This window comes from Anser cygnoides, chromosome 12, assembly GCF_040182565.1.
Source record: "Anser cygnoides isolate HZ-2024a breed goose chromosome 12, Taihu_goose_T2T_genome, whole genome shotgun sequence".
Taxonomy (NCBI): domain Eukaryota; kingdom Metazoa; phylum Chordata; class Aves; order Anseriformes; family Anatidae; genus Anser; species Anser cygnoides.
The window spans coordinates 11,989,558-12,017,022 of NC_089884.1; the positions used below are offsets into that span (position 1 = coordinate 11,989,558).

At 51.0% G+C, this 27,465-nt stretch overlaps 2 protein-coding genes, 1 long non-coding RNA gene and 1 other non-coding gene across 4 annotated transcripts; 3 read left to right on the forward strand and 1 right to left on the reverse strand.

Moving 5' to 3' along the window:
* Window positions 1-116: 116 nt before the first annotated feature.
* Window positions 117-27,043, reverse strand: LOC125183361 (uncharacterized). Its single transcript, XR_007165229.2, has 3 exons — window positions 24,924-27,043; window positions 16,575-16,746; window positions 117-667 (listed from the first exon to the last, which is right to left on the reverse strand). It is a non-coding gene; the product is annotated as an uncharacterized lncRNA (long non-coding RNA).
* LOC106033292 (integrator complex subunit 6 homolog) lies at window positions 4,741-12,913 on the forward strand. The gene is made up of 3 exons (XM_013176709.3): window positions 4,741-4,978; window positions 8,176-8,296; window positions 9,194-12,913. Exons 1-3 carry the CDS (start codon window positions 4,912-4,914, stop codon window positions 10,383-10,385), a joined length of 1,380 nt encoding a protein of 459 aa, XP_013032163.3. The 5' UTR covers window positions 4,741-4,911; the 3' UTR covers window positions 10,386-12,913.
* Window positions 20,412-21,870, forward strand: LOC106033294 (C-C motif chemokine 3-like). Its single transcript, XM_013176711.3, has 3 exons — window positions 20,412-20,660; window positions 21,065-21,176; window positions 21,543-21,870. Exons 1-3 carry the CDS (start codon window positions 20,594-20,596, stop codon window positions 21,646-21,648), a joined length of 285 nt encoding a protein of 94 aa, XP_013032165.2. The 5' UTR covers window positions 20,412-20,593; the 3' UTR covers window positions 21,649-21,870.
* Window positions 26,441-26,512, forward strand: TRNAH-GUG (transfer RNA histidin (anticodon GUG)). Its single transcript has one exon. It is a non-coding gene; the product is annotated as a tRNA-His (tRNA).
* Window positions 27,044-27,465: the final 422 nt, after the last annotated feature.

Sequence of the window (27,465 nt, forward strand, 5' to 3'; positions counted from 1 at the left end):
CTGCCAACTCCACTGAGGAGAGGGGGTTGCAGTGGAAGGAGGAGGTGCCACGGGGCACTTCAGAGCTGGCAGCAAACAGAGCATGAGCGTGGCTTTGATGTTGGTTTCCCTTACACCAGAAGGGAGGTGAGAAACAACGGTTCTTCAGCAGCCCATTTTCTGCCTAAGGCTCAGGACCCTCGGTGGGTTCACATCAGAAAGTTGGGTCTAGGCACAAAATGCAGCTTGCCTTGGACTCTGCTGGCCCCTGCTCAACCAGCAGAGGAATGGGAAGAGTTGGACCAGCAGGCATTAGGAGGGGAAAAAGAACCCCATCGTATGTCCAGAGTTAGAGACCTGGGTCATCTTGTCTCCTTTGCAGTATAAAGACTGTTTGGCTCTTCCCAAAAGCTGTGTCCCTGCTCCCTCTTTCCAGCAAGCTTCTAGAACATAGACGAGGAACTCGGCACTATGAACGGCAAAGGATGCTGTTAGTACCTGCTGCCAGAGGTGCTGGGCTTCCCTGCTCCAGTTCAACCTAGAAGACCAGCTCTGGAGGTCTTGGGAGCTTCTGAATAGCGGGAAGGGCAGTGGGAATCATCAGCATTGTCATTTGATCAGCACTGGGCTACATTTCTTCCAGGTGACACACAAGAATAGCCAAATGAATTTCCAACACAGAAACACCCTGAAAGAGAAGGGTTCTTGGGTCATTTCTTGTTTTTTTTGGACGCAGCCCTTGTTCTCTCTGCATATTGTTTTGCATATCACGTTTGCAGGGTTACGTTGCTTGTTGTGTTCAAGGTAAATTCCCCAGCATTAGTCATACCTCCCATCCACCTCTGCGAACTTTGAACCTGCGCACCGCTGAAGCAATTGCCTGTGAACAGCCCTGGCAAAGCTGCAGTAGGTGGCAAATGCTGAGAGTGGCGGACCTGATTTTCTGTTCCTCATGGGAAAGATGGGATCTGACCCTCCAGCCATTTGTGGTTTGGAGCACTGAGCCAAGGTACTGGTGCTTGCCAGCGGGCATCCAAAGGTTACGGGTAGGGCATCAGATCAGGCTGTTTAGCCTGCCTTGTGCTGCCACCCCCATCCAATCCACACCAGACTTCTTCTCCCTTTCCTGCAGCAGAGCCAGCATTTAAGCAGCAGGACATCCATCCTGATAATGAAACTTTCCTTAGAGCGGAGCAAGAAATGGAGCCAGACAACCCGAACTCCAGCCTTGCCACTGATCTGTCTGGCATGAGTCACGGAGTCCTTTCGCGAGTGCTAGACATTAAACTTGGAGGTGTGTTAGCACAGTCCCAGGCCCAGCGCAGTCCATTTTGCAAAGTCCCTCCGCCCATACCCAACAGCAGATGCAGAGACATATGTTTGTTCATGTTTTTTCCTTGGCCACGTTTCAGATAAGATTGAGGGCCTTTCTTCTCTCTAATATTTAAAAGATTTAATGGACCCTGGCAGCAATCCAAGCTGACACCACCTCTGGGTGCTTGAGCTTGCTGGTTTATAGCCTTGTGCAGCACGGACCTACGCTGCCATCCTGACTGCTGAACCTCAGATAGTCCCTTACAGTGAGAGAAGGTGCTGTTTTCAGGAGAAGGCTGTTATTCATCTGCCTTCATAGTAATAAAGAACTAAGGTCTGTTCTAGATGCACTCAGATCTGTACAAAAGATGCCAAACAGGGCAGACCAAAAGCATAAAATAGAATACTTTGCGAGGGTCCTACAGAGATCAGAGACCAAGTGCCTGACCTGTGTACTCCAGTACAAGCACGCTACACAGTCCTACCCGGTGGGGCAGGAACTGGCAGTGAAGAACCGACCGCGTGGCACTTCCCTGCTCGCTCCCTCCCGGTCCCGCAGGAGCTCCCTCCCTGCCCCTGTCTTCTTCCTGACGCCGGACCTGTCTGCAGCTTCATGTCTGAATCTGACTGTGGAAACTGGATGTTGTTGCACCAAAATCTTTTCATTAGGAAAGGTGAATGTGACGTACATACAGAGCTCAAAAATTATTCTTTGTCTAGTTAAGTCTTAACAGCTAAATAGTCCAAATCATCTACACAATGCAGAAAAGCCTCGTTAGTACTACAGACAAAGTTACACAGGAAAAAAAAAAAAAAAGACAAAACCAAACCAAACCAAACAAACAACAACAATAATAATAATAAAAAAAAGCCCACCTTCTTCCTGGTATCTACAACCTTTCTTTGGTATTATGCAACCCTCTCAGGGTGCTTCTGCATGCAAAGGGCGACCTGACAAAGTATCCTTCCAGTCCTCCTACAGAAGAAAGGGCTGTGATGATCTTTCCCAGCCTGTGCTCTTCGCTGGAAGAATATGACGTGATGTTCATGGTGGGCTTGCTTTCTTCTCAGTCTTAGTCTGCTTAGTTTCATTTTCATGCGTTTTCTTAGCACAGCCTGTGTGTGATTTTTGTGTTCCAGTTCCCAGTTATTCATTTTTTCTGTTCTTTTTTGTCTTGGAAGTTGGCTGTACCTGTCTTGCAGGGTTGTGCTCCATTGCCTCAGCAATGCGATTTGTGCTTACAGCCTGGGACGGCTGGTAGCATCCTCCGCCTGCCCTCACCTCAGCATGTTTTACTCTGCAGTCCCTGCCCCACGCTGAATAGCCACTAGTGTTCCTACAGACTACAAAATGAAAACAAATCAAGGCAACAGCAATTGGATACACAATTTCTGTCACAACTAAAATCAGTTGAAGCCAAGCCAAGCCCAAACAAGTCCTGAGAACTTTCACCATCAAATCAATATAAAGGCTACAGGTTTTCACTAGTTAGAGCAGAAACACCTCCTCGGCTACAGCGGCTCCTGTACCTCTGGGTTTTTCAAAGCTGCCAAAAAAACCAACAGAAGTGCAGCAGGAGGCTGGCAGTGGCGTGCTGGAGGGGCAGGGCAGAAGGTGTAGGAAGCAGGCTCGGTGTGAGGAGGCCGGTTTTCTGCTTGCTGCAGCCTGGGTTTGTCACAGCTTGTCGGAGCTGAGACAATCGCTCTGCCTCTGCGGCCCGCTTCCAGTGCTAACGACAGGGCTTGCTGGTGGCTGGGACCCACACCTGAAGTTCTGCTGAGCCACGCTGGGGCCGCTCTTGGGGCCGGTTCCCTTCACACTCCGGCTGTGGGATTTTCTTGCACAGGTGCCACCTCCAAGTCCAGCTACAGAGCTCACTGGGAGCAAATGGAGATGTCTGAGAGGCAAGGATCCCGGGGAAACAAAGTCCCTTCGCTAGTACAAATCACAGCCAGCCCAGGCTGTGCAGGAAAAGCCATTGCTTTACGCTGCCAAATTGCTGTTTACACCATAAATCTGACAATGCCTGTCGCAAATAGGGCCTTTAGCAAACATTGCGCTCACCCCCCCACTTAGTGCGCATGCTGGAGCCTTTCCCCATTTTTATCCCTTGCTGGTGGTAATCCCTTTGCAGAAGAAGCAAAACCTGTTTCTTCAGGGGAGATGTGAGCATGTACCCCTCCAGCAGCCAAGGTGTCCTGGCAGCCACAGGCAAAGCCATCTCCCAGAAAAAGAATTTCCTGTAAGGCTGTGCCGAGCCTGAGAAAACACTGTCCGGGGAAGGGGGCAGGAAAGCATCCTGATGGACAGAGGATGCTCTGTTCCAGCTGGATCAAACAGATTATTTTAAAGTTTTTTGTTGTTGTTTGTTTGTTTAATTTCGGCTAATAAATGGGGTTTATTGTCTACTACAATATAACCAAAGGCTAAAGTTATAAGCTGAGAGTTTTTTCACCAAACGTTTTAAAAATTCATCTTGTGGAAACTTAGGGGTTTTCACTCTATTTTGGAAGAAAACTCCAACCAGCATTGTTGGACTTTCCCACAGCACAGAAAAGCCAGATTTCCACCACCCTAACAAATCTCTGGGAAAAAGTTCTTAAGGGTAGCCACACTGTCTCAGTCATGATCTTATCTTCATTTTTCAGCTGAGAGAGTTGGCAGGGAAAAAAATGTTATGTATTCATCTGGGATCTAACATGAAAGTGAAAGTAAAGGTGCAGGATATGACCGCAGTGATGGCATGTCCACGTTGGGCCTGGCGTGTTGCTGGTGTCTGGGAAACCCCCCAGCCAGTCTTGCTGCTTGCAGCTCTCGGGGCCTGTTACTCAAGCTCTTAGCATCAGCAAGACCCTAACGGCCAAAACCATATACCACGAGTCAGGGCTGCGTTAGCAAGCACTATGCAGACGGTATGCCCAGGGAACAAGAAGCTGCTTGGGGAGGGCCCTGGAGCTCTGTCACAGCTTTGGCTGTGGCGATGCTCCTGTCTCCCAGGAGGCAGCCTGGCATGAGCTCACCAGCAGAGCTGATGAATCGTGAGACCAATTAGCAAATGCTGACTTTTTTGGCCCAACAACCAATTCTGCTGCTCTCAGATGTCTGCAAAAAAGGAAGGGAATAGCCGATTCTGCATTCAGGGTACATAATGAGCTTCAGGTGTACCAGGGAGCTGCAGGCTGGAGCTGGGGCGAGCGTTACAAGCCTAAGGACGGTGGTGCCTTAGCACGGGCTCTGCGGGTAAGAGACACAGATGCAGGACAGGGGGATGGAGAAGCCAACTCCTGAAGGCCCCTTGCCGACGTATATGCCAAGGGGGCTGGAGCTGCACTGTGTGCGCTATTAAAAGCCGATGGAACTGCAGCCGGGGAATTCCAGGAGCCATCGAGCTCCGGAACACGAGCAGAATTCCCGCCCCGTCCCAACTCTTCCCTCCGCCTCCTGTCGTCACCAAGAAACGCGGGCGGGGGAGCTAAATAAAAGCCTTAGTCCCGGGTCGGGGCTTCAGACTCCTGGAATGAGCTGCAGCAGCTGCATTGCTCCAGAGGATGCAGTAGGCAGTCCGGAGCAAAAACTACTGCCTCTGTGTACCCCTTCCTGCTGCCGACCACGGGAACATGAAGGTTGCTTCTTACCCGATCCTGCTTGCGCTGAGTGTCTTGTGCCTGGTGACCCCGGCTGGAGGTGAGCCACGGCTCCGCGTACAACCCTCGGGGCTCCCCGGGGGAGCAGCAAGGTTTACGGGTTTAGGCGAGGGGCTGGGGAATCGCGAGGTTTGTGCGAAGGATCAGTGAATCCTGCAGGGTTGGGAAGTCAGTGCTGGGTCAGGTTACAGGCACGAAGGGACCTCGTGCCTTCCTCGGCCGTGGGAAATCCTGTAGCAGGAACGGGCTGGGTGGGAAGCTGCGGGGGAGCCTAGGGCATCATCCTTGCCACAAGGGAGCCTGGGCAGTCCCGCTGATGGCTTTTGTCATTCCTGAGGGTAGATGGGAAGAGTGTCGGAGTAACGCAAAGCCTCAGCACGTGCCATCTGGGCAGAGTCCTGTCCCGGGCTGGCTGGCTGTCAGCACAGACACCCGGCCTTCGGCACGCTGCTGTGAGCCGGGGGGTGCTGCTGCCTGCAGACGCGATTGCTGTGTGCGTGTGCAGCGTGCACATGTCCGTGTGTGCGCAGGCAGGAAAGGCTCTCCCGCTCTCCAGGTAAAGGTCTTCGTGTGCTCTGGGGTGGTATGCTGAGCGGGGCTGGAGGACCGGGAGGAGGTGGGTGAGGTTGTCTCTGGGCTGGTGTCAGTTTAAGTCATCTACGCACAGATTGGCGATTGCTGCACAGATTGAGCAGGGTGGATTGCCAAGCTGGCAGGTAGCTTCTCATCAGCACAGGCAAAACTGGACTTTGCCCAGGTCTAAGGGTTGGTCACGGAAAGGGAAAGAGACAGAGCGCCTTTATTAAGATCTGTGCCCTGCTGCCACCAGATGGGAGGAGCAAGGACAGCAGCTGGGGATGGAGCTTCTGCCTCTACTCACACCTCTGAACAGGTTCTCCAGGGCTGGCCTGAGTCTAGCAGGCAGCAGGGACGTCGGGCAGCTTATCCTGTCCTGCTTCGGCACTGCCTAGCTCTGCTCACTTGTGGCCCAGCATCCATCTTCTCTAGAGGAATGAAGTCGAGTTGGCTGTGCAGAAAGAAAGAGTGGCGGGGCTCCCTGGCCAGGGTCTCTTGAGGAACTGTGCTGAAAAACTGGTAGGGATGGCTCCAAGGAGAGGTGGTCACAGCTGGGCAAAGTTCCAGAGCCTGGGTTTCCCTGAGGTCCCTGTGGCAAAGATTCAGACGTAGCTCAGTGAAGCTGTGTGCCCTGGGAGGAGGGGACAGCCAGGGATGGCCCCATGTTCCACTCAGCTCCGCTCTCTCCTTGGAAAGAGCTTTCCAAGCTCCTCTGCTCCAGGAAAAACTCATCACAAGTTCAGCTAATTGCAAATCAATCGTCTGCAATGCCAATAATTGGAAAATCAGTTCTTGGTTATCAATAACTCTCCTCCACCTCCCTCCAAATTTCTCAGAAAAAAAGACATTTGAGAAAGCTCAATAGTGGCACCCCTCCTAGCAGCAGGAGCAACAAGAGACACGTTTGAGATGTGTTCCCTCCACTCCCATCCAAAGATGGTCAGTGCCCTGAGCAAAACAAGGTGGGGCAAATAAAATGTCCCCTCTTTCTGCTCTGAGCCCTATTTACAACTTTTAGGTTTCCTGCATTTCTTTCTTCATGCTCAGGGCTAAGCCACTCCTCCTCAGCCTTCTTTCCCTTGATCAGAGAAGGGCATTTTGGAGGGTGGCTGTAGGACACTTTCTTGACAAATCCTGCCTTGCTCCAAGGTTGTAGCATGCTGACAGCCCTGTGCCATCAGCTGGGGTAACTGTCTTCTGTGCTTTGCGACCAAAGGTTTGAGCACATTAAATGGTTCTGCGATGTATGTGGGCCACAGTGGTTTTGTGGACTTGCAGAACTAAATACGTACTTTCTGGAGCCTGCTAGCACCCAGGACCAGTCTGGGCTTGTGTACCTGGGCATATGTCTTTGGACTTCTGATTTGCCTGGTGCCTCCAGACCCTGCTTGAGTAACCCTTTACTCTGAGCAGCCCCTGTCCGCCCCCTGCCATGTGTCTCCCCGATGTCTGGGGAAGGATCAGGCCCTTGGAGAAGGATTGTTGAATAGGGCTCTGAAAGTGAAGACAACAGCAGCATGTTCCATGGATAATGAGAGTTAACTGGGAAGTTGGTCATTCCTGAGTGCTTGAGGAGCACGTATTCCTGACCCTAAAGTGCCACAGAAGATGGTAGTGTCTAAACAAAAGAGCTTTGCTTTAACATTTCTGAGACGTAGAAGCTGACATGCTTCTGTAGCATTTGGGAACCTAAGGCAAGATTTTATAGAGATTGTGTGACCTGAACTAGAATCCAGCTTCCCCTCTTCACAAGGGGCCTTGAAGAAATCACGGTTTGTTGTTCTAAGCCTTGTTCCCCCCCGGGACAGCAGAAACAACTTGCTGAGTTGCGCAACCTCCACTCTCTTGGCAGACGCCTGTTGTTGGAGGCTGGGGGTAAGTGCAGGGATGGGTTCTCCTGTTGTGTGACTGCCTTCACCCCTTTTCTGAGTGAAGGTGTGGGAGGAGTATTTTCACACTTTGCAAAATGAAAACTATTTTCCAGAAGAGATGAAAAACAGATGTTTGGTGAGAAACTGCTGTGGCTTTGAAGTTGGACTGCTGAGACGATATCCCTGCACAGACGAAAGCTGTAGCAAACTTACTATTTTCCAGAGGGTTCCTTTTCTGCACCTTTTCTCTAAGAGGCATTGGGAGGCTATCCAACAACAGAGTCACTTGCCTGGAGGGGAAACCCCAGAGGAGAAAGAGATATGACTCATTCAGATAAGGACAGGACGCTCGTTCCGCTCTCTGACCTGTGCCAGGAGCCAGTTAGGGACGGATATAGCGGCTGATACAGATGAAGATATGTGTCTTCTAGGCACCAGGCTGAGATCCAGCCTCCTGTCGCCCAAAGGTGAAAGGTCCTGCTGCTTCCCCAGCCAGAGTTTGCACATCCTATAAGGCAAGCTGCAATGGTGCCTCAAGAGTCACATAATTTTTACTTTTTTTTTTTTTCCCGATTTTCTGGGTATCATATGACCTGTTTTAGTGATGCAAACAATCATGGCCTTGACAGGATTTGTTTTCATAGAAACATCTCATTCTAGCAGGGATTGGAAACTTCCATTGCAAGCTTCAGAATCCTTCTCCCCAGAGAAGGAGAAAAAGAATCAGAGCCAATGTTTATTGTGCCTAATAAAAAAAACAGTGTTTAATATGTTGAAAATTTTATTTCAGGTCAACCCAAAGCACCTCTAAAGTGTTCAAAAGTGTGTAGCCACTTTGCGCGCACCATACCTGAGAAACGGATAAAGAGCTACCGCAAGACTGAACCCCTGTGTGCCAAACAAGCCATCATGTAAGCAGCTTTGCTGTCCGGTTCCCTTGCCATATTCCCTCCACAAATGATTATGAATCAACACCGTCATCAGATATCCTTGTTTGGGAGCAAGAAGCATTCTGGAAACAGAGCCAACACTGACATTTATTTGAAGGCTGTTTGTTTGTTTGTTTGTTTGTTTTTCCTATTTCAATGCCAACAGCCTCCAAATGAGACCAGGTTTCAGCTCACCCACACACAGTGAGACAGTCACTGCCATGAGTGATAAATAGATGAGGAGAGGGAAAGTACGCACTGGCAGAATGGGGAAGTGGAAGCACACAGGGTAAGAGTTTACATGTTTCTGTGAAAGCAGGTATTTTCAGTGGAAAGAGATTCAGACTCATCAGTTTGTCTGAATGAGAGAAGCTGCCTTTTTTTCCCCAGAATAATTGCTGTCTTTGACCTACCTTAAAGGTTAGGCACCACTGAGACCACTTTGTTGCAGGCCAGGAGGTTGCACCAAGCGAACTTGCTGGGCTGACCCTGGAACATCTCACTGTCTGTCAGTAAAATGGGGGATTTGTCTTCAGGTATTCTTGACCCTGGGCAGCTGGTGCCTGAGTAGCTTCTTTCTCTGAGTGCTGGCGGCCAGCACTCAGCATAAGAACAATGCTTTCGAAAGAGAAAACCCGCTTAAGAGGAAGCCCTTCACCTATGAGTCATGTTCAGCTTTTGCTTATTCACTTTGATCTCAGAGACACCTGCCCTTCCTAAAATAAATAATCATCCAACTTGATGGTGTTTACTATGGTAGGGGCTCAGGAGCGTTAGCATTTCTCATCATTGCTGTCTTTATGCCTTCTGTATCACTCTGATAATCGATGGCAATGTTTTCTTCATCTAATAAGTGATCCCTTTTTATTTTCACTTCAGATTTATTACACAGGCTTCCTTAGAAATTTGTGCAGATCCAAACGCAGAGCTGGTAAAGAAGGTTGTACGGAAACTGGACCAGAAAAAGGCCTCAGCAGCATCACCACTTCCACACGCTGCCACTTCAGCAGCAGTTCCAGAAAAGCCTGGCATTTTTCACAAACACATCGGTCTTACAGTAACAGTTCCAGCTCAAGCCACTGCTGCAGCTACTCTTTTCCAAGGGACTGTCACAACAATTTTGGAGAGAACACATGCTCCTGCTGCCATGACAGAGGTGACCAGCAAATCTACACCAGCCATGCAGAGCACCACACAGTTCTCTGCAGGATCGTCCCCTGGGACACGGAAAATTGCTACACACTCTGAAGTCAGTTCAGAAGCAAACAGAGACTCCTTAAAATCTGCACATTCAACAAATTCTGCAGCAGGCATGGTCTCCGGTCAGCCTATCTTATACCCCACAGCTCTTGTGCATGGCTTTGACAACACAGTAGGATTTACAGAAGAACCTGTAGGATATGCTGCAAGTACTACAGCTGATGTTCAAGACACGTCTTCTCCTAGCTCAAATTCAGACCCTGTGTCCATTACTAAAGGACTGGACCATCCTGTACTTTCTACAGATGAATCCCTGGACTTAACAAGTGCAAGAGCCAACACATCAGACACTGCTTCTAGGAGTTTTAATTCAGATCTCCCCTCCATCCTAAACAGCATGGAGATCGGCTCAGCCCCAGCCACACCTGTTCCACCAGAGACTACTTCAATTTCTACTCTAAACCCCACAACTGCCATAGACAAAGGTCCTCCTGTCCACACCACCAAAATTTTCAGTTCCTCTGCAGCTGCTGTTGGTACTAGAACATTTGATTATTCATTGCACTTAGGAAAGCAAGATCTTCCAGGTACGTTAGTTTTCACTAGCCAAACATTCTCAGGCCAAGCCAGAGCGCAGATGACTACAAAAAGGCCACATGATCCACCTTCACTCAGCTTCCTGCCAAGATCTCAAGCACGCTTTATCATCCCAGCCTCCCTGGTAGGTGGACTGATTGCTTGCAGTGTTGCTGCTGTATGGCTATACAAAAAATTTAGAGTCAGAACAGAAACAATGTCAAGAGACATGGTACAAGGCTTGCTCTACCAGAAGGAGGAACATCAAAATGTCTATCTAATGCAAATAATCTGAGTGCTTTATGGAATGGACATTTTTGGCCTAGAACATATGTGTGTTGCTGCCAGAAAGCTAAGCTTGTGCAGAACTAGTGACCAGTACGAAACAGTACAGGAAATAAAAATACCTAAGAAAACACATTTTGTAGGAGCAGAATGTCCAAAAATTTATCTAAGTTGTCATTGACCAATGACAACTTGCACATTTTAGAAATATGTGAGAAGCTTTTTTCTCTGGCACTGTTACATGAACAGGATATTGCTCTACTAGAGCTGCTTGGTGGCTGTTTGCCAGGTGGTGGGCAGAAAGTAATATCTGAGTTGCTCTTGGGAATTTTTCTGCATTTCATCATAACCTAGCTGCGAAGCCACCCACTCACTCACCCACACTACTGGACTCAGGCTCTGCCACCTTGAGCAATCTTAACACAAAAACACTGATTTTGCACTTACAAACTCTCTGCTGCTTCTTTCTTTGCACTTCAGGTCACTGCTCTGTCAGACCTTGACCGATGTTGGCAGTCAGTGGGAGCTGGCTCTCCTTCAGCTGATTAAACACCCCATTTAATTGGGTATCTAATGGCTAGAGCCAGCAGTGTAGTCTAGCTTTCAGACATAGGTGGCTAAAACAGAATCTGATTTTTCTCTGTATGTAGGGGACTGAAAGTCAGTGCTACAGATTTTACTTTCAGAGGTGCTGGCACTCACGGTCTGTCTCCTCCTCAAAGTCAGGCCACTTTTCTCTCCAACAGGTAAGGGCATTTCTTCTCACAGATTTAGTCTGAGACCTGATTCTTGACAAATCATCTGCAATAAAACCCTTTCTTCCAGATAATGTACCCCGTGTCCAGATGCATCCAAAACAAAGGCAGGATAATGTGGATGAGCCTTTGTAAATGAGAGAAAATCTGGAAGAAGTTGCCAGAGGCCCTCAGTAATTTTGCTATTACCGTGTTGTAATGTTTTTGCTGTACTCTGCTGTTCAGCAAGCACAAAAACCAGAAAATACACTCCTAGAATACCTAAATGCAATTCTGGATTCAGTAATTGTAGCAATTATTACAGCACAGCAGAATTACCTTCCTTCCCATTCCTTATTCTCTCTAGAAATAAGCACATTTGGTGATCTGGAAAAAAAGCATGAAATCCCCATTCATGATCCTACACTTCAGCCCCATGCTAGTTCTTTTTATATAGCACAGATTACCAGGCTATTAAAGCACTGTAACAGTACAAAAGGTGTTTTTTTAACACAAATTGTCTCTGATTTTCACACATCCAGACACTGCTGTATGTAAGCATTATCTTTTATCTGCGATCAGCTCATGAAAGCCCTTATTTAACATTTACTCCATTATGAATTTTGCTTGAGCAAGTAAAGGTCTTTATAATACCATGCTTTGTAGATAGAGTTAAAGTACCAAAGGTTTAGATCAAGGTTACATATCAAAGATCCTCCTCTAACCGACCTCAGTGGATCAGATCTCAAACTACAGATATGCATGTAGAAAAAGAAAATAAAAACATAATAAGCAGGATAATCAAAGCAAAAATGATGAGCCAGCTGTAAAGACTGGCCTGTTAGACCCATCAGATACCACCTTTGGGGCATCCTCCCAGTCCTGGAGGTGGATTGACTGCAATGGTGTTTTGTTTTTTGATATTACTCAGCCCCTTATTTCTTCAAGTCCTTGATTTGAGACAGGGTAGACTGAGATTCATCTAGGGCTTTGCAGATACAAGATGTAGAGAATGCAATTGGATTAATTGTGATTAGGAATTTTGGGTGAAAGCCATCTTTGTGCAGAAGCATTCCTGTGCAGCCCAAATCCTGTAACTATCTGGGGCTGATTTACCTGAACTGCAGGAGCCACCAGCAGTGCCTCCCATCTGTCCTGCTTGTGCACAGCTGGGGTTCATGGCCTTGCAGTTTGTGGAGTGATATACAATAGCATTATTTTTATATGAAATATTATAAAAATCTGTTTTTGTAGTAAAGTTTTGTAGTGATGTGAACATGCGTGTAACCTCCTGTCCTTGCTAGTGGAGCATCGCTCAGTCTAGACTATTCTGGGAACACTGGAAAACGCTGTGCCTTGGTCTGTTTTCTTGCTGGTCCTGGAAGGCCTGTAGATCTGGCTCCATGGGAGTGGGGTCGCTCTCCAAGGCACTACAGCAGATGCAGTGGGCAAAGGCACCCTGTCCTTGGGTCTCCAGGCATGCTTGGGAGGGCATCAGGGCTTCACCCATGGGTTGTGGCTGCTGCTGGGGCCGTGAAACAGCAGTGGCTTTCAATGGGAGAATTCCTGACCCATCGCAGGCAGGGCAGACTGGGGACCACCGTTTGTCATTGCTTTATGCTGTGCGCTAACGGTTTGGGAAGGCACAAGGGGAATGTATCTCTTGCAGGTGACAGGGGTTTAAAATGTCATTTGTTCTAGAGTGCCAGAAGCACTGGTTTGTGTATTGAGTCTGTATGAGTGCGCATGAGTAGGATTTTATACTGTATTTTTTTAGAAGAAAATAAAGTTTTTCTGTTAAAAACTGTTGTCCTCGGGAGGTTCAGACCAGGGCTGGATGACCAAACTGGATCCCTACAGAGATGATCGCGTGGGATAAAGCGAGGTGGGGGGAACCGCAGCATCATTGAGAGATGGCAAAGCCAGCACAGCTGATGTCACCAGCCTGCTGCTCTGCTTCTTCACTGTTTATGGGTTTTAGACTTCCCAAAACAATTTTCAGGGAATGAATTTGCTCACATTTCCGATTGTGCTAAGGCAATACTGAAAACCAGTGGGGGGGTTTGCTTTGTTTAAGCAAACCTACAGTCAGACAACAAACCTAGCAAACCTACAATCAGACCACGGGAAAATATTCTGGTCTGAGCCAGGTCTATAAGGGGGCAAGAGGCTGAGCTGGGACCTCTCCCAGCCCTAGCCAGGCCCTGGGCTGCTCTCGCACAGTCCTTCGCGCTGTTGCACCGCTGGCCAGAGAGTGTGCAGGGAGGCTGGCAAAGTCCATAAAAACTTTCCCCAGATGAGTCACCAGGCCAGAAAGGTTGTTCTGAGGGTAAGACGCTCTGCAGAAAGGGAAGTACATTTTTTTCTCCTCTGTTATCAGAGAAGGGGCAGGGTTCACAAATGAGTTCATAGCCTGCCAGAAATAGATAATCTCCCATGTGGTGAGCACAGGCACCTGTCACTGGGCCAGATGCAGTCTGAGGACTGCACCTCCAGAGCACTGAGACAGCACTGGCATGGCCAGGTACCTTCAGCCAGCTGGTGGCATGCGCACACCAGCTTTCCTGCTGCTCCCTGGCTTCTCTGTTGTGCAACTGTTCAAACAAAGACTTTGTGCAAAGGATGGCCAACCACTACCCTTCTCTTGCTCCTTCTGGAGAACCATGGGCTGCCTTCAGGTGTAACAGAGTAAAGAATTGGCCCCAGGGGTTAACTAATGCCACATCTGCAATGCTTAAATGGAACAAGGCTTGCCTTCTGCAGCTAGCCTGAAAGACACATACTGCTGCCTTGAGGTTGCCCCCCCCCCCGCAAAATGCCCAGCACACAGGAGCCAGCAAAGCCCATGGCCAAAGAGCGTGCTCCTTCTGGTCCATTGCTGACCCATATCTTTGGTCTCCAGCTCCGTACTTTCTGCAGCACTTCATTAGCTCTGTTTTGATTGACTTTATGAGACCAAGGAGTCACTGGGAGTCCACGCAGGCTCTCTCCCATGCCTTCACATCCCCACAGTATCCATCAGATGATGCAGTCGTAGGCATTGACTGTACTAATTAGCCTTACTCACCCTGAGCAGCCTCATTAGTAGATGGTCTCCCACTCCAAGCCTTTTGCCCAAGGCCCAGGAGACCCCTTTAAGCTCAGGGTTGGGCCTTCAGCCCTTGCTGTGGGTATGTTGCAGGAGTGCTGGTCTGATATCCTCACTCCGTCTGTGTTTCCTGGGTGGACCTTGGACCTTTACTGTAGGCAGCTTGTCTCATGGACGGATGGACAGACCTTTTGGTGTTGTAGCTGCGCCTCTGGCCCCATCTCCTGCTGCTCCAGACTGGATCTTCCCCAGATGAATCCTGGACCCAGTTCCTCACTTTGCTGTGACTGTTAATGGACCCTGTTATGGACACCCAGCTCTCTGCTGTGCTCAGACCCTGCGGGACCTCACCTCACCTGTGAGGGCACTGCCTGTGCTGGGGTCCCCCTCATGCTGCTCTTGCTGCTCCCTGCAGGCTGGGCCTGGCAGTGAGACACCTCTGGTATTGTCTTCTCCAAGCCTCTCCAGGGTGATATGTGAGGAGCACAATTATTCCTGTGAAGCAGGGCTCCTGCAGTCTCCACACTCTCAGGGCTGAGACTTGGACTGTGATTTAAAAAATGTCAGCTCTGTCCCTGCTCAGTTTTGTGGTTTTCCTATGAAATGTTATGCAAGTGTGCACATGCTTAGGGCAGACTCTGCTCAAGATAGCTTACCAGCCCTTCCTCGATACTGGCTTAGTATAATGTAGCGCGACCCCTTGGGTTTACAAAGAGGTCTCTCACCTCTCTTCTGTGTTTAAGTCTCTGCAGGAGATCCTTTTTTATGTTCACCTGGAGCTGTTGCCCTGGGTGAGCTATGTTTTGGAGCCCCACCACCCTGCAGCTGCAGTCACGGGAGCCAGTTCCCCTTTCTTCTGAATGCCACAGGCACAGTGAAGCTAGTGATGCCCTTGTTTAGAGGTAACCTTATGGTAAAGAGACACCAAGGGCATGTCAAAAAAAGTCCACAGCCATGTAAGGGACCTTAAGGAACTGCACAACTGCACCTTAAGGAACTGCACAACTGCAGTTTTGTTGTGTGGCTTTTGTTCTTCCAAGACAGCTCTCCCATGCTTTGTGTTTGCCTAATCCACTTTTACGAAGGTTGTGCCCATGTCTGCTTTACTGCAAGGGCTGCACTTGTAAATACAGAGGTTGTCAGGCCTCGCCATGGTCAGACCTGTGCAGTGACCATCTCAAGTAATGGAGAAAGCTTCATTTCTGAAGCACCCTTGAATTCTGCCAGATGAGCTGCAATGCCACAAAGTAAATAATTTTTAAAAAGTAATAATAGAAAGTGAGAAGAGTCCTCTAAGAAAGCATGGAATGTCAACTTGACAGCTCAGGCCACATTCAGCACAAGTACTTCTTTTATTATATTATCTAGGAACCTTAAAGTATTTTTCTCATTACATTCTTTCAATTGTCAATTATTTTTCTTGAGAGTGGTGGGTTTTATCCTATTGAAAAACTAAGGAACAAGTTCATAACTTGTCTTCTTGGAGTTATCACGACTAAATCATTAACGGCTTCCCAGCTCCAGCTGAAATTAGTTTTATTCTGTTATGGTAGCTTTGCTTTAAAAGCTGACCTAAAGCAGTTCTCCATTTCTGTCTTTAGCTCTAAGAGCTCAAGAAAGGACAGGGTTGAAAAAAGGAGGCTGAATCCTCAGCAAACAATATTCCCCTTCCCCCCCCCCCCCCCCCCCCCCCCCCCCCCCCCAGTTTCTACATTTCACAGAAGCTTCCCCAGCACAGATTCTCCCTGGGAAGCAGCAACTCCTCCTGACACCCCAGGTCTGTCCTTCATTTAACCTGGTGGGTGTTGATCAACCTCACTGGAGAAAAATGGAAAAAATGTCTCCTTTTCAGTGCATGTCCCAGGTATATACATTTTAGTTCACCGTCCACAGGTCTGGAGGATGTGCACTGAAAAGAGCTTTATCAGGTGGCTTCTGCTTTATCAGGCAGAAGCTTTATCTTCAGCTATATCTTCAGCTTTATCAGGCAGGGTCCTGCATTAGCCTCCAAGGTCAGGGCTCTTGCCTGTATGGACATATCGTTCCTCCAGTTCTGTCACTCTCCCCCTGCCTACGTGCCTAAATTTGAAAAAACTGGCATCACACATTTTTTTCCCCCTTTTTCTTAGCAAAGTGGCTACTTTCGGTTTCTGGTCCAGGTGCCTCCAGCCCTTGCTCTGCTTGGCCGTGTTGGGGGGGATTCCCTGCCTGGCTGGAGTGAGTTTCTAGTCTCTGGGGTACAGGGAAGAGCTGCTTAATTCCCGGAGCCGATGGGCAAGCTTGCTCAGTGACTCAGTACAGATAATCGTCTGGAGAAAGGCTCCTGGACATGTCCTTCCTGCAGCCTTTGTAACTTGTGACTCTGGGCAGGACTTACCGCACAGGATACGCCTTGGTCGATCACCAGTTTCCAGTGCTTGGTGGTCCCCAGTGTCCAGCTGTAGGAAGCAGGCTTTGGAAGAGACTCTTGTTTTCATCCTTTTGAAGTGTCTTTCCAGCCTCCAGGAGCTGGCACAGTTGTACCTGGAGTCCCAGCATGAGCTCTGGCTCTGGGAAGGAATGAGAGCATTACGTTTGTTTTGTGATCATGTGTTGAGTCAACCAGGGCTTCAAAATGGATCTAGGACCACTTGCAGAGCAGAGCCTGCACCTTCCAAAACAGTGTAAAGACAATATGGCTGCTCCCAGCTGTATATTTCCAGTAGAGATGGGAACGCTCAGTTATCTGCTGAGACTCCATTTCCAGGTGTGTGGCTTGTTCTGCCAAAATCCTTCTTTCCCACAGTGGCACAGGTGCTGGCAAACACTGTACCCCAAGCTCTCCTCTTCCTCCTTTTGCAGAATCAAGATAACAATGTTTATTTTTCATGTAAACAAGCAAATTTTCCAGAGCCTGCTCAAATGAGAAGGGAACTTTGGCCAGCTGTGGGGCTTTCCAGCGTCCCTCAGTTAACGACAGTACATCAGCCTTTCCCTTCCCAAAAAAGTAAAAGAATAGACATCAAGGGATCTCCAGGGAGTCGTGAATTGTCTAGCTGTGATAGGGATCACTTGAAAACACGAGAAAGGGGAAGCAGAGGAGCCCGGGCCAGCTCTTCTGCCAGAAAAACAAGCACACCTCTGCAGAAGTGGGGCCACACTAGCATTTTACTTACTTCTCCAGGTTCTTTCCATCCAGAGCAGCCTCTGGATATCCCTGTGCTGGGTATTCCTGTGCTTGCAGTTCTCCCTTGCACAGCCGGTTGGGTGAAGCCCCAGGCCAGGGGGAGGCACGCAGCAAGATCATTCCCTACAGGTTTCCAAAATGCTTCTGTGTCGCCTGGGGTCCAGCCCAAGTGGTTTTGCCCTAGGTGTAGTTAAGGCTGTGCACTCCCCTGGGCAGTGGTGTGGGTGCCCTGGCTGCAGTGTTCCCCCACTTTGGGGACATCTGCCACGGAGATGACAGCAGCAGGCCACCTGCTCAGTGGCCCTGGTCCTACACATATCGCAAGCAATATAAAAATGCAGCCAGACCAAGCAGCATCAGGAACTGTGATATGGTCCATGTGCACAGCTCGGTGTTACCAGTTTGCAAGAAGGGAGCCTGCAGCACAGCAGAAATGGGGAAATGGCTGAGAAGGTAAGGCAGCACCCACAAAGCCTGTGGGAGGAAGGAAAGATGCTTTCAGGGATCAGTAGCATGAGGAATTTATTGTAGCCCTGGGAGCTGTTGAGTCACTGGGTTGAAGGCATGTCAGGAGGAATGACACTGACTTTGGGGGTTATGGGACCTATTTACAAGTGTGTTATTTTTATTCTAGCCTACCTTGTGCTTCTAGGGTTCTTCAGTTTTAAAAGGTTCCCTACTGGGAACCTTTTTCATTTATGGTCTGACAAAACATTGCTTTGGGTGTTCAAAGCCCCTTTGGTGAATTTGCAGAGTTTGTTAATGCAGAAAGAAGCACAAGGAGTCGCATCAATGCTCTGGCCAGTTGGAGATCCCTGTAAGCTGGTTAACTTAACCATTGTCCAGCATCTTGTCTTTCCATCTGACTTCTGCAAAGAGAGATGTACACATACACGTGCACACCCACACCAGGACACGAGTGCAGGCAATGGCGCGGTGCCCCTGACTGTGGCTCCGTCTCCAGCTTGGAGGATGACTGTTGAAGAGGATGTGTCCTTATATTGATGGCTGTGCACTCGAGGCACAAGGGGGCTTGCTCTGACCCTAAAACATAGCATAGAGTCACAAATCAGCCACAAATCCCTGTATTGAAAGAGTGACAGGTTCATCCGCTAGGTCCCAATGACATGAGAGCTGATGGCACCTCTTGCCACGAGCTTTCTTTGGGATTGGACAACTGGAGGGAGCACAGCATACGAAACACTGACTTCAGGAGTCTGCTCCTGTGTTGCAGCACCTCTGTGAGCCTCTGTGAGTAGGGCAGGGGGCCCTTACCTCTGCTTGTGGCTACTACATCCAGGCTGATGAGACAGCCTCATGGGTACTGTCCTTCCAAAAAAGGCTTCATCCTTCTTCCAGCCATGCCTTGCCTCTCAGGGAGCTTGGTGAACACTGTCACTGACAATCTTTGAATGACAGCTTGCAAGGGTGAAAGAAAAACATAAATTGGGAAGCTTTGCTTCCAGCATCCTGCTTCAGGAGTGCCAGCAGAAAAGGAGCAGCACAGCTCTGGAAGGCATCCTTGTCCCCAGCCACCATGCTGTGCTCTCCTGGCGATGTCATGTCCAGCGCCGCCTTATCCCTGTGCAAGCAGTGCGGTACTCCAGGGAAAGGGAGCTCTTCTGATTTACACCCGTTGTGGGCATACTCACTGGTGGGGGCTTGGGGCTGAGCAGCTCCAGCCCCCTGACTGGGTGCGTCTCTGGGAGCCACACAGCATCGGTGACCTCATATCAACTCCTCTGGGAGAAGTCACATCTTTGGGATGTAGGAACCCTGTCTCTGCACAGAAGCTGAGACAAAGCACAGCAGCTGCGGTGCTCTGAGTGTTTTAATAATTTCTTCTGCTGCCCAGTTTTTGGCATACACCACTTGGGCTCCTTCTTGAGTGGGAGATGTGCCTCCTACTGCACCTGAGGTCAAGGAGATCTGGGCATGACAAGAGCAGGCCTCAGGATTCTGCAGTTTTCCCCCAAGTTTTTTAAAAGGCAGCCAGGGATGACACAATGCCCAGCATAACATCCCGCTCGAGCCCTGCTCCAAAGCGACAGAGGATAGCTGGGGGGTGCCAACGTGAACAAGGGCTTGCAGTGACCCCTTGGGCAGCACACAGTGGTTGAGGGGGGACCGTGGCGCCCCAAGGACCTGTGTGGGACCCTGCTGCTCCATCCACTCACTCACAGCCTGAAAGAAAAGAGGGAACAGGGAAAGAACAAGCATCGGGGCAGAGGCTGTGCATGACTGGCACAGAGCCGGAGGGCCTGCAGGTCTGAGTGTCTGGGTGAGGAAGGGGGAGTTGGGCAGAGCAGGGTGAAGCATTCCCCAGGTGAACACCAAGAGGTGGCCCCCATCAGCGATGCCTTTCTGCATGTCCTTGCAGGATCTGGGAGGCTGCAAGGCTGCAAAGAGAAAGAAGATGCAGGGAAAATACTCAAGAACTCTAAACGCAAACTTTTCCTTCTACATCTTTCAGCCTGATTCAGCCTCGTGCTCTGCCCCACAGCCAGAAGGCTAAAGCAGCCTCATCTGCAAGGGAAGACTCAGCTGCACCCAACTGTCCTTTCACCCAACACTCCTCAACTATAGAAGAGGAATTTTGTTGGAAAACTTGTGTTCCTCTCCATAGGAACAGCTGCAATTGTGGCGCAATGTTTGACAGTATTTGACATCCTACAGCTTTTGATCCACAAAGGGCTGGTGGGAGCAGTGGTCGCTACATCCCTGCTTAATGCTCCCCTGGGAGTTCAATCAATCCCCACTTTCTCCAGAACTTGTTTTTTTTTTTTTTTTTTCTGTCAGGCTGAAAAGTGACTTCATACAGAAAGCATGGTACTGCCTTTTTTGTCAACACAAATCCATTCTCTGTGGGTTTTGGAGCCCTTCAGTCTCTGCTTCTGTGGAGGAGGATTTCACTTCCCTCTTCAGCTTTGTGGCTTTCCCACAGGCCAGTCTCAGTTTACAGAGAAGTTATTGAGGTCCGCTTGTCCTTTCTTTCTAGGGATTACCTCTGTCTATAACCCTAGAGGTGCCACGTGACATGGAAATTCCCTTGCCCTAAGCAAATGCATAGGGCTTTCACTTGAATTTGGTAGAAATTCTTTGGAAAAGAGCTAAAATGGGGAGGGGGTGGAGAGGATAAATTGCAGCACCTCCCTGCCTGAGCTAACATTGCAGCTCTTCAGACAAGGCAGAGCAGCACTGTACTGAGGAAGAGCCCTCGCACAGCCACCATGCTCAGCACAAGGCCAGTCCTGCTGCTCGTGCTGCTCCTCACCTTCTCCCAGCACTGCACCACAGGTGAGGCACCTCGCGGGCTGCCAGCACCCTGCTCTCGCCAGCCACCGCTGGTGTCAGGGCTGGGGACCTGGCTGGGTTGTGTTGCCCTGGGGAGGTCAGGGAAGAAAGCCCAGCGGGGACGGCGCTGTCGGCAGGAGGAGCAACCCCGAGGGCTCCTGGCTGGGACAGGGCTGCACGTCCCAGGGGTGCAGGGAAGGATGGGGACAGAACCCGGAGCTGGGAGGCCTTGGCATGGGGCTGGTGGTGCCTCCTCCTGCCGCAGGAAGGAAGTCACCTGGGGCTCCTTGCAGCAGCAGCTGCAGAAATTGAGGGATTTTGTGTGTGTCAGCTTTCTTATGGGGAAATGACTTAAAGACTGCTTTCCAAACCAGCATTCACAATCTCACTTCCTCTCCCTTCTCCAGTTCCGCACACACCTTCAGAATGCTGCTTTGATTACCTGAAGTTACCTCTCCGGTCTGATGTGCTGAAGGATTTCTATACGACTCCCAAAGAGTGTTTTTACCCAGGAATTGTGTAAGTCCTTGTAATTTCCCTACCATTGTACTGTCTCCTGGGATGCTGCAGGTGCTTTATTCCATCCCATCTGGTGACAGGACCCAGCCCCCTGCAGGGGACCAGGACGGGTCTATATGGCCTCTATCCACAGGAGTGGCTGCAGCAGGGTGGCTGACTGGCAGCACAAAGCGGGGAGGACACAACTCTCTGGCCACTTCTACAGAGCATGGTTAAGGACGCAAGTCCGTTGGGGCTCCTGAAGGCTCTTCAGAGCATCTAGGGCCACAGGGAAGGGAAAAGGATTGCAGGGAAGGGAAGAGGGAGGACATGGGTCTGGGATTGCAGCTGTTGTTTCCCACCAACCTTTGCCTTTCATCTCGTCAGGTTTGAGACCAGGAACGGGACCAAGATCTGTGCAAACCCAAAGATACGTTGGGTGGAGAAAGCAGTTGAGAAACTTCTCAAAAGGAAGAAGTCTCGTGCCTCCTGATGCAGAGCAGACACCCCAGTTCAGGCTACCCAGCTTTCTGATGGGAATATTTCTACACAGCATCCTGCGGAGGTCCCTGATGCCGACGGATGGCACGGCCTCCCCAGAGCCCTGTGCTGCACTGACCAGCCAGGCACCAGATCCTGGGATGCTGCAGCCCTGCCAGCTTCCGCCCATGGAGCAAATAAATACACCTCAAATAAAGGTTTAGTTCACACACTATCAAGGAATGGCGTCCTTCTCTCTCCCAGTCCCAGCAGAGTGCTGCTGCTGGCTGGTCAGGGCATGGAGCCACTCATGCTGGGGCCCAAGGGGCTGGGGTAGGATGAGGGCTCTTCCACTGCCTGCTGAAGCCTTGTGAGTCTCACTGGGGCTGGGCCGGGAGGGGGTGTACTGGGTTTATGTGGCAAGGTATGGGGGGGGGAGGGGGGGAGGGGACATGGCCTTTCTGAGAGAACAGCCCAGCAGCTGCCCCGTGTTCGAGAACAGCCAGCTCCAAAGGGAACTGCCGCTGGCCAGAGCTGAGCCCTCCAGTGCTGCTGGTTGTGCCTCGGGAGAGCACACAGTAAAAAGGGAGAAAAACCGCTGCACAAAGCAGCTGGGAGAGAGGGGTGAGAAATGAGATTCCCTCTCATCACGGCTCTGCAGCCACCAAGGTCAGTGCAGAAGGGGGGCAGGAGGTTCTCCAGGCACGGAGCAGAGGTTCATCTGCAGCCTGTGGAGCAGGCGGTCCCCCTGCAGCACGTGGTGTAGGCGTCTGCCTGGGCAGGTTGTGGGCCCTCTGTCTGGGTTCCAGCCTCAGCAGTTGTGGCAGGGGGACACTATTTTGGTTTCAGCCGAACTGCAGAATCACGGAGTGGTTTGGGTTGGGAGGGACCTTAAAGATCATCTAATTCCAATGCCCTTGCCATGGGCAAGGACACCTCCCGCTAGACCAGACTGCTCCAAGCCCCATCCAACCAGGCCTTGAACATTTCCAGGAATGGGGCATCCACATCTTCTCTGGGCAGCCTGTGCCGGTGCCTCAGCACCCTCACGGTAAAGAATTTCTTCCAAATATCTAATCGAAATCCACCCTTTTTTAGATTAGAGTCATTACCACTTGTCCTATCGCCACACTCCCTGACAGAGTCCCTCCCCAGCTTTCCTGTAGGCCCCCTTTAGACAATGGAAGGCTGCTATAAAGTCTCCCCAGAGCCCTCTTTTCTCCAGGCCAAACCCCTGCTCACTCAGCCTGTCTTCAGAGGGGTGAAGGCTGCTGCTCGTTGCCACGGGAATGGAGGAAAGCTGCGTGCCAATGGCTGCCTAGGTACCAGAGGCTCCTCTGCTCCTCTGCACACCACAATCCCCTGCTGCACTGCAGGACCCTGCAGGAAGGACCCTGCTGCTTCGGGGATTGCAGGAGAGCTGGGGGGCAGGAAGGTTTGGCAGCCACTTTGGAAACAGAGGCTACCAGAGGGGTCTTTGGCTGCAGACACATACAGCAAGTGCTGCTTCAGAAGCCCCCGGATCCTGTAGTCTGCACCCCTGCTGTCGTAGTGGAACCCCGGCAGGCAGCTAAGACCCACACAGCTTGCTCAAACCCCTGGCGGGATGGCGGTAAGAGTGCAAAACCTTGTGGGGTGAGATGAAGATGGTTTAACAGGTAAATTAAAAGCTGCATGTGCAAACCAAGCAAATTAAGGAATTCATTTACAACTTCGCAACGGCATGCAGATGGCAAACCAGGCAAGCAGAACTTCATCGTGTGCAATGCGCACATGGGAAGACTTTGGCCAGGCTCCAAACATTGCCCCACTTCCTTCTCTTTTTCCTGACAAGGTTTCATATGTAAGGGGGAAAAAATATAAAGCAAAAACAAAACACAGAATCATAATACCAAGTGATACAAAACCAACCACTCAGCATCAGCTGGCTGATTGGCAGTCCCCAGGCAATAGCCACCCAGGAAAAGTTCTCCATGTTTTTATTATACAAACTGCTGACCCATTGTTGACCTATGTGCACAGCTGTGTATTTTGCAATGCAGCTTTGAAGCTTCATTGCCCCTAAGGAGGAGATTGGGGGGTGGCAGTACCCTAACCCCACAGACCGACCAGGCTTCAACCCCTTGGCAGGGCAAGAAGACAATGTTGAGAAGCTGACAGCCTCGGTGCTGGAACTCCCATCTCCTTGGGAACAGGAATTTGGCAGCAGCACCTTTGGCAGTGGCTTCCATGAAAGAAAAGATTTGGTGCTGACAGACAATTGTGACACACTGCAAGTCTCAGAATCTGAGGGCTCATGGACATAAAAAGGCAGGTGGACATTTCTGGGGTGGACCAGAAGGTCTTCAGTTTGAGGATGTCTTTCAAACTACTACCTGGAGTCTTCATGAGCCCTCGGGCCATTGAAACATGCTGTTTCCTTGGTCTTAGAACCCTGACAGCTATAAATACCAGCCAGCAGGGCCTGGGCTACCAAAACCTCCAGCCCCATCCTCAGCTGCCAACTGGCCACCAGCTCCTGTGCTATGACCTTGATTGTGGCTGCTGCAGCCCATGGAGAGGCAGCTGAGGCTCCCTGCCAGGCAGGCCAGAGCCTCCTGCTGTCCGTACTCCTCTTCCTCTTGGGACTCCAGTGACTCTTGCCAGCACAGGGCCATACAAGTAGGGTGCATAAAAGCCATACGCAAAGGGTCCCCATCTTGAGCTGGCCACCAGGCCTGGGGGGACTGTGGCCCTGGCTCTTCAGCCTGGGGGCCTGGCTGCTGCCCAGGGCTGGGCCACAACCAAACAAGGAGCAGCTGGGCCCCCATTTTCAGCTGCCATCTGGACACAAGGCCTGGGGGAAAAGGTCTTTCCTCCAGATGCCAGTGTCCCTCTTGGCCCAGGGCCCCTGTGCTGCCCAAGTCTGGCCCTCATCCAGACCGGGGGGAGCCAGACCCCTTCTTTAGCTGCCAGCTGGCCAGCAGGCTCATGCCCAGGGCCGGTCCTGGTAGATTCTTACTCAGGGCACAAAATGGCCCCCATCTCTTGCAGGCGCTGGGGCACGCACATGTAGCTGGAGGAGCAACCTGCTCTGCGCGGACAGCAGGACCCTGGTCCAGATCCTGTGTTATGACGGGTGTTGCAGCCAGGCCACCATTAGGATTTCCAGGTGGCTGAAAAGTCCAGGAGGGTGGCTAGAAAACCACCCTCTCTGAAGAAATCCTTCAGCATTGGCAACCACGACCAAAAAGACAAAGGCAGAACTATAGCAATAAGCCACCGGTCAAACAACTGCCATAAACTCACCAGAACCTCTCAGCCGTGGCCAGGAAAAGCAGCACTATCCAAGTCAGGAGTAGATATTGCCAGGTAGAGAGGTGCTTCAGTTTGAGGAAGTGTTTTAAACTACTGCCTTGAGGCTCCAGGAACCTTCGGGCCGCTGAAACGCCTGGCTTCCTCGGTCTTACCGCCCTCTCCTGACAGCTACGAATCGCTCTCCACAGCCAGCAGGGCCTGGCCTACCCAAGCCTCCTGCTCAGGGCCTCCCTGCAGAACCCCCAGCCACTGGCCCTGCTGGGTGCCCTTCTCTGGTCCAGCGTCTGCGCCCTCCGCCTGGGCTCTGTGGTGCGCTCAGTGGTGTCACAGAGCTGGCAGCGACCTCACAGTCTCACTCCTGCCCTTATCCCCTGGTGACAGCAGCCACAGAGGCCTCTGTCGCATGGAGAAGCATCTCCAGAGGATGAAACAGACACTTGTCTCTGGCCCCAGCATGCTGGATACCCTGGGACTGGCACTGCACGGCTGCCTCTGCCTCGGCCCCAGCCTCGGCCTGCTCCTGGTGGCCCGGGCCACCCTGCACCGCTGCCGCAGAACATCGGGCAGAGGCCACCAGGCAGGAGGGAGGCTCCAGGCCAGCCCTTCTCAGGAAGCCTGGCAGGGCAGGGAGGCTGGCGGTTTGCGGGGATCCCAGTGCACCAAGGGATGGGACACGAGGCCTCTCGGTGTGCTCAGCTGGGGCCAGGCTCACTGGGGTGCTGCTTCTGCCAGCAGCTCAGTGCCAGGAGCCGAGGCAGGGGAAGGCGCATGAAGGTCCATGACACAGACAGAGCTCTATTTGGCCCTGAAACTGATTCCTGCAGGTGCTGGTGTCCCCTAGGGCCCCTCTTCTGCCCAGGGCTGGGCAAGGACAAAAAAAATCCCCACATGAGATTATCTTTCCAAACCAAGCAGGAGCAAAGAGTAGGAAGCACCAAAACTGGACTCCCCTGTGCCTGCAAGGGAGGAATTTCTTGGCAGAGGCTGGGGCCAGGCAGGGAGGTGGCAGTGGGGCCGGGCCTTCCAGTGCCATTCTGCTCCTCCCTTCCCAGACCAGGCCCAGGTTGTGCATGCAGGTCGGGGACATGCCGTAATTTTACGAATTACATGCCTACTGTACAACTTAGCCCTGGCTGGAACTATTTGAACTGTACTTTTGCCATATTAGGCTGTCATACCCTACCACATCCTGCCCCACAGCATGATATTCCCTGCTGCGTTGCTGCAGCACATCAGACGGCACCGTCCTTTGCAGCAGCCGCTGTCTCTGGCTGCCATCCGGCATCTCCAGAGTTTTACACAGCAGCTTTAGGGCCCCGTTCCACATTGCTGAGGCTCCGAGCAGCAGCAGCCAAGCCCATTCGAAGCTGCCCTGATCAAAATAGCCGGCTTTCATGGCCTGGGCCATGCCGGGTGCCCCACAACAGGAGAGGGGACGGTGCGGTCCGTCACAGCCAGCACGCTCTCCTGCCTCTGCTCCCGGTGTGCGCGAGGCCTCCCACCGCACAGCTGTGATCGTATAGTGGTCAGTACTCTGCGTTGTGGCCGCAGCAACCTCGGTTCGAATCCGAGTCACAGCAATGGTTTTGCAGAGATTCGGGTGCGCACAAAGGCGCCTTTGAAAATGCAAGGGAGACATCTGCAGGGAAGCTCCAGCAGGTGTGTCAGCAAAGATGCTGTGGCCCAAGGGGGAGGTAGCGGCCCTGCGGTACTCCCTGCTCCTCAGGGTTTGTGGAGGTTTTACTTAGCTGGGCAGCTGAGCTCCATCCCAATCGCTCTCTCTCTCCCCCTCCTCAAAGGAAAGGGGGGAGAAAATACGATGAAAATGGCTCACGGATTGAGATAAGGACAGGGAAATCACTCAACAATTATCATCACGGGCAAAACAGACTTAGCACAGGAAGATTAATATAATTTATTACCTATTACTAACATGCTAGAGCAGCACAAAACTAAAAAATAAAAATAAAAATAAAATCAAAACACCTTTCTGCCGTCCTTCCACCATCTTCTACCTCCTCCCCCAAAGCGGCACAGGGGAACAGAGAAAAAAGGGCTGCAGACAGTCTGTGACGCTTTGTCTCCGTCTCTCCTTCACGGTCACTGTCTGACCCTGCTCCACATGGGGTCCCTCTCACAGGATGCCGTCCTTCCCAAACCGATCCCATGTGGGTTTCCCACAGGCAGCAGCTCTTCAAGAACTGCTGCAAACATGGGTCCGTACCACAGGGTCCATCCATCAGGAGCAAAGTGCTCTAACATGGGTCCCCCATTGGCAGCAGCTCCTGCCGGGCAGCTGTGTGGACTCCTGTGTAGGCTCCCCTCCACGGGCTGCAGCTCCGGCCTGTAGCCTGCTCCACCGGGGGCTCTCCATGGGCCGCAACCTCCTTCAGGTCACATCCACCTGCTCACCCTCAAGATCCAGGGTTGAGCACCAGGAAAGTGGACGTCCGATGGAAAAATATCCCCTACTGCCTGTGCTGCGTGGGACAGAAGCTGCGAGGGAATGTGGAGGCCTCCCCATTACTAATTC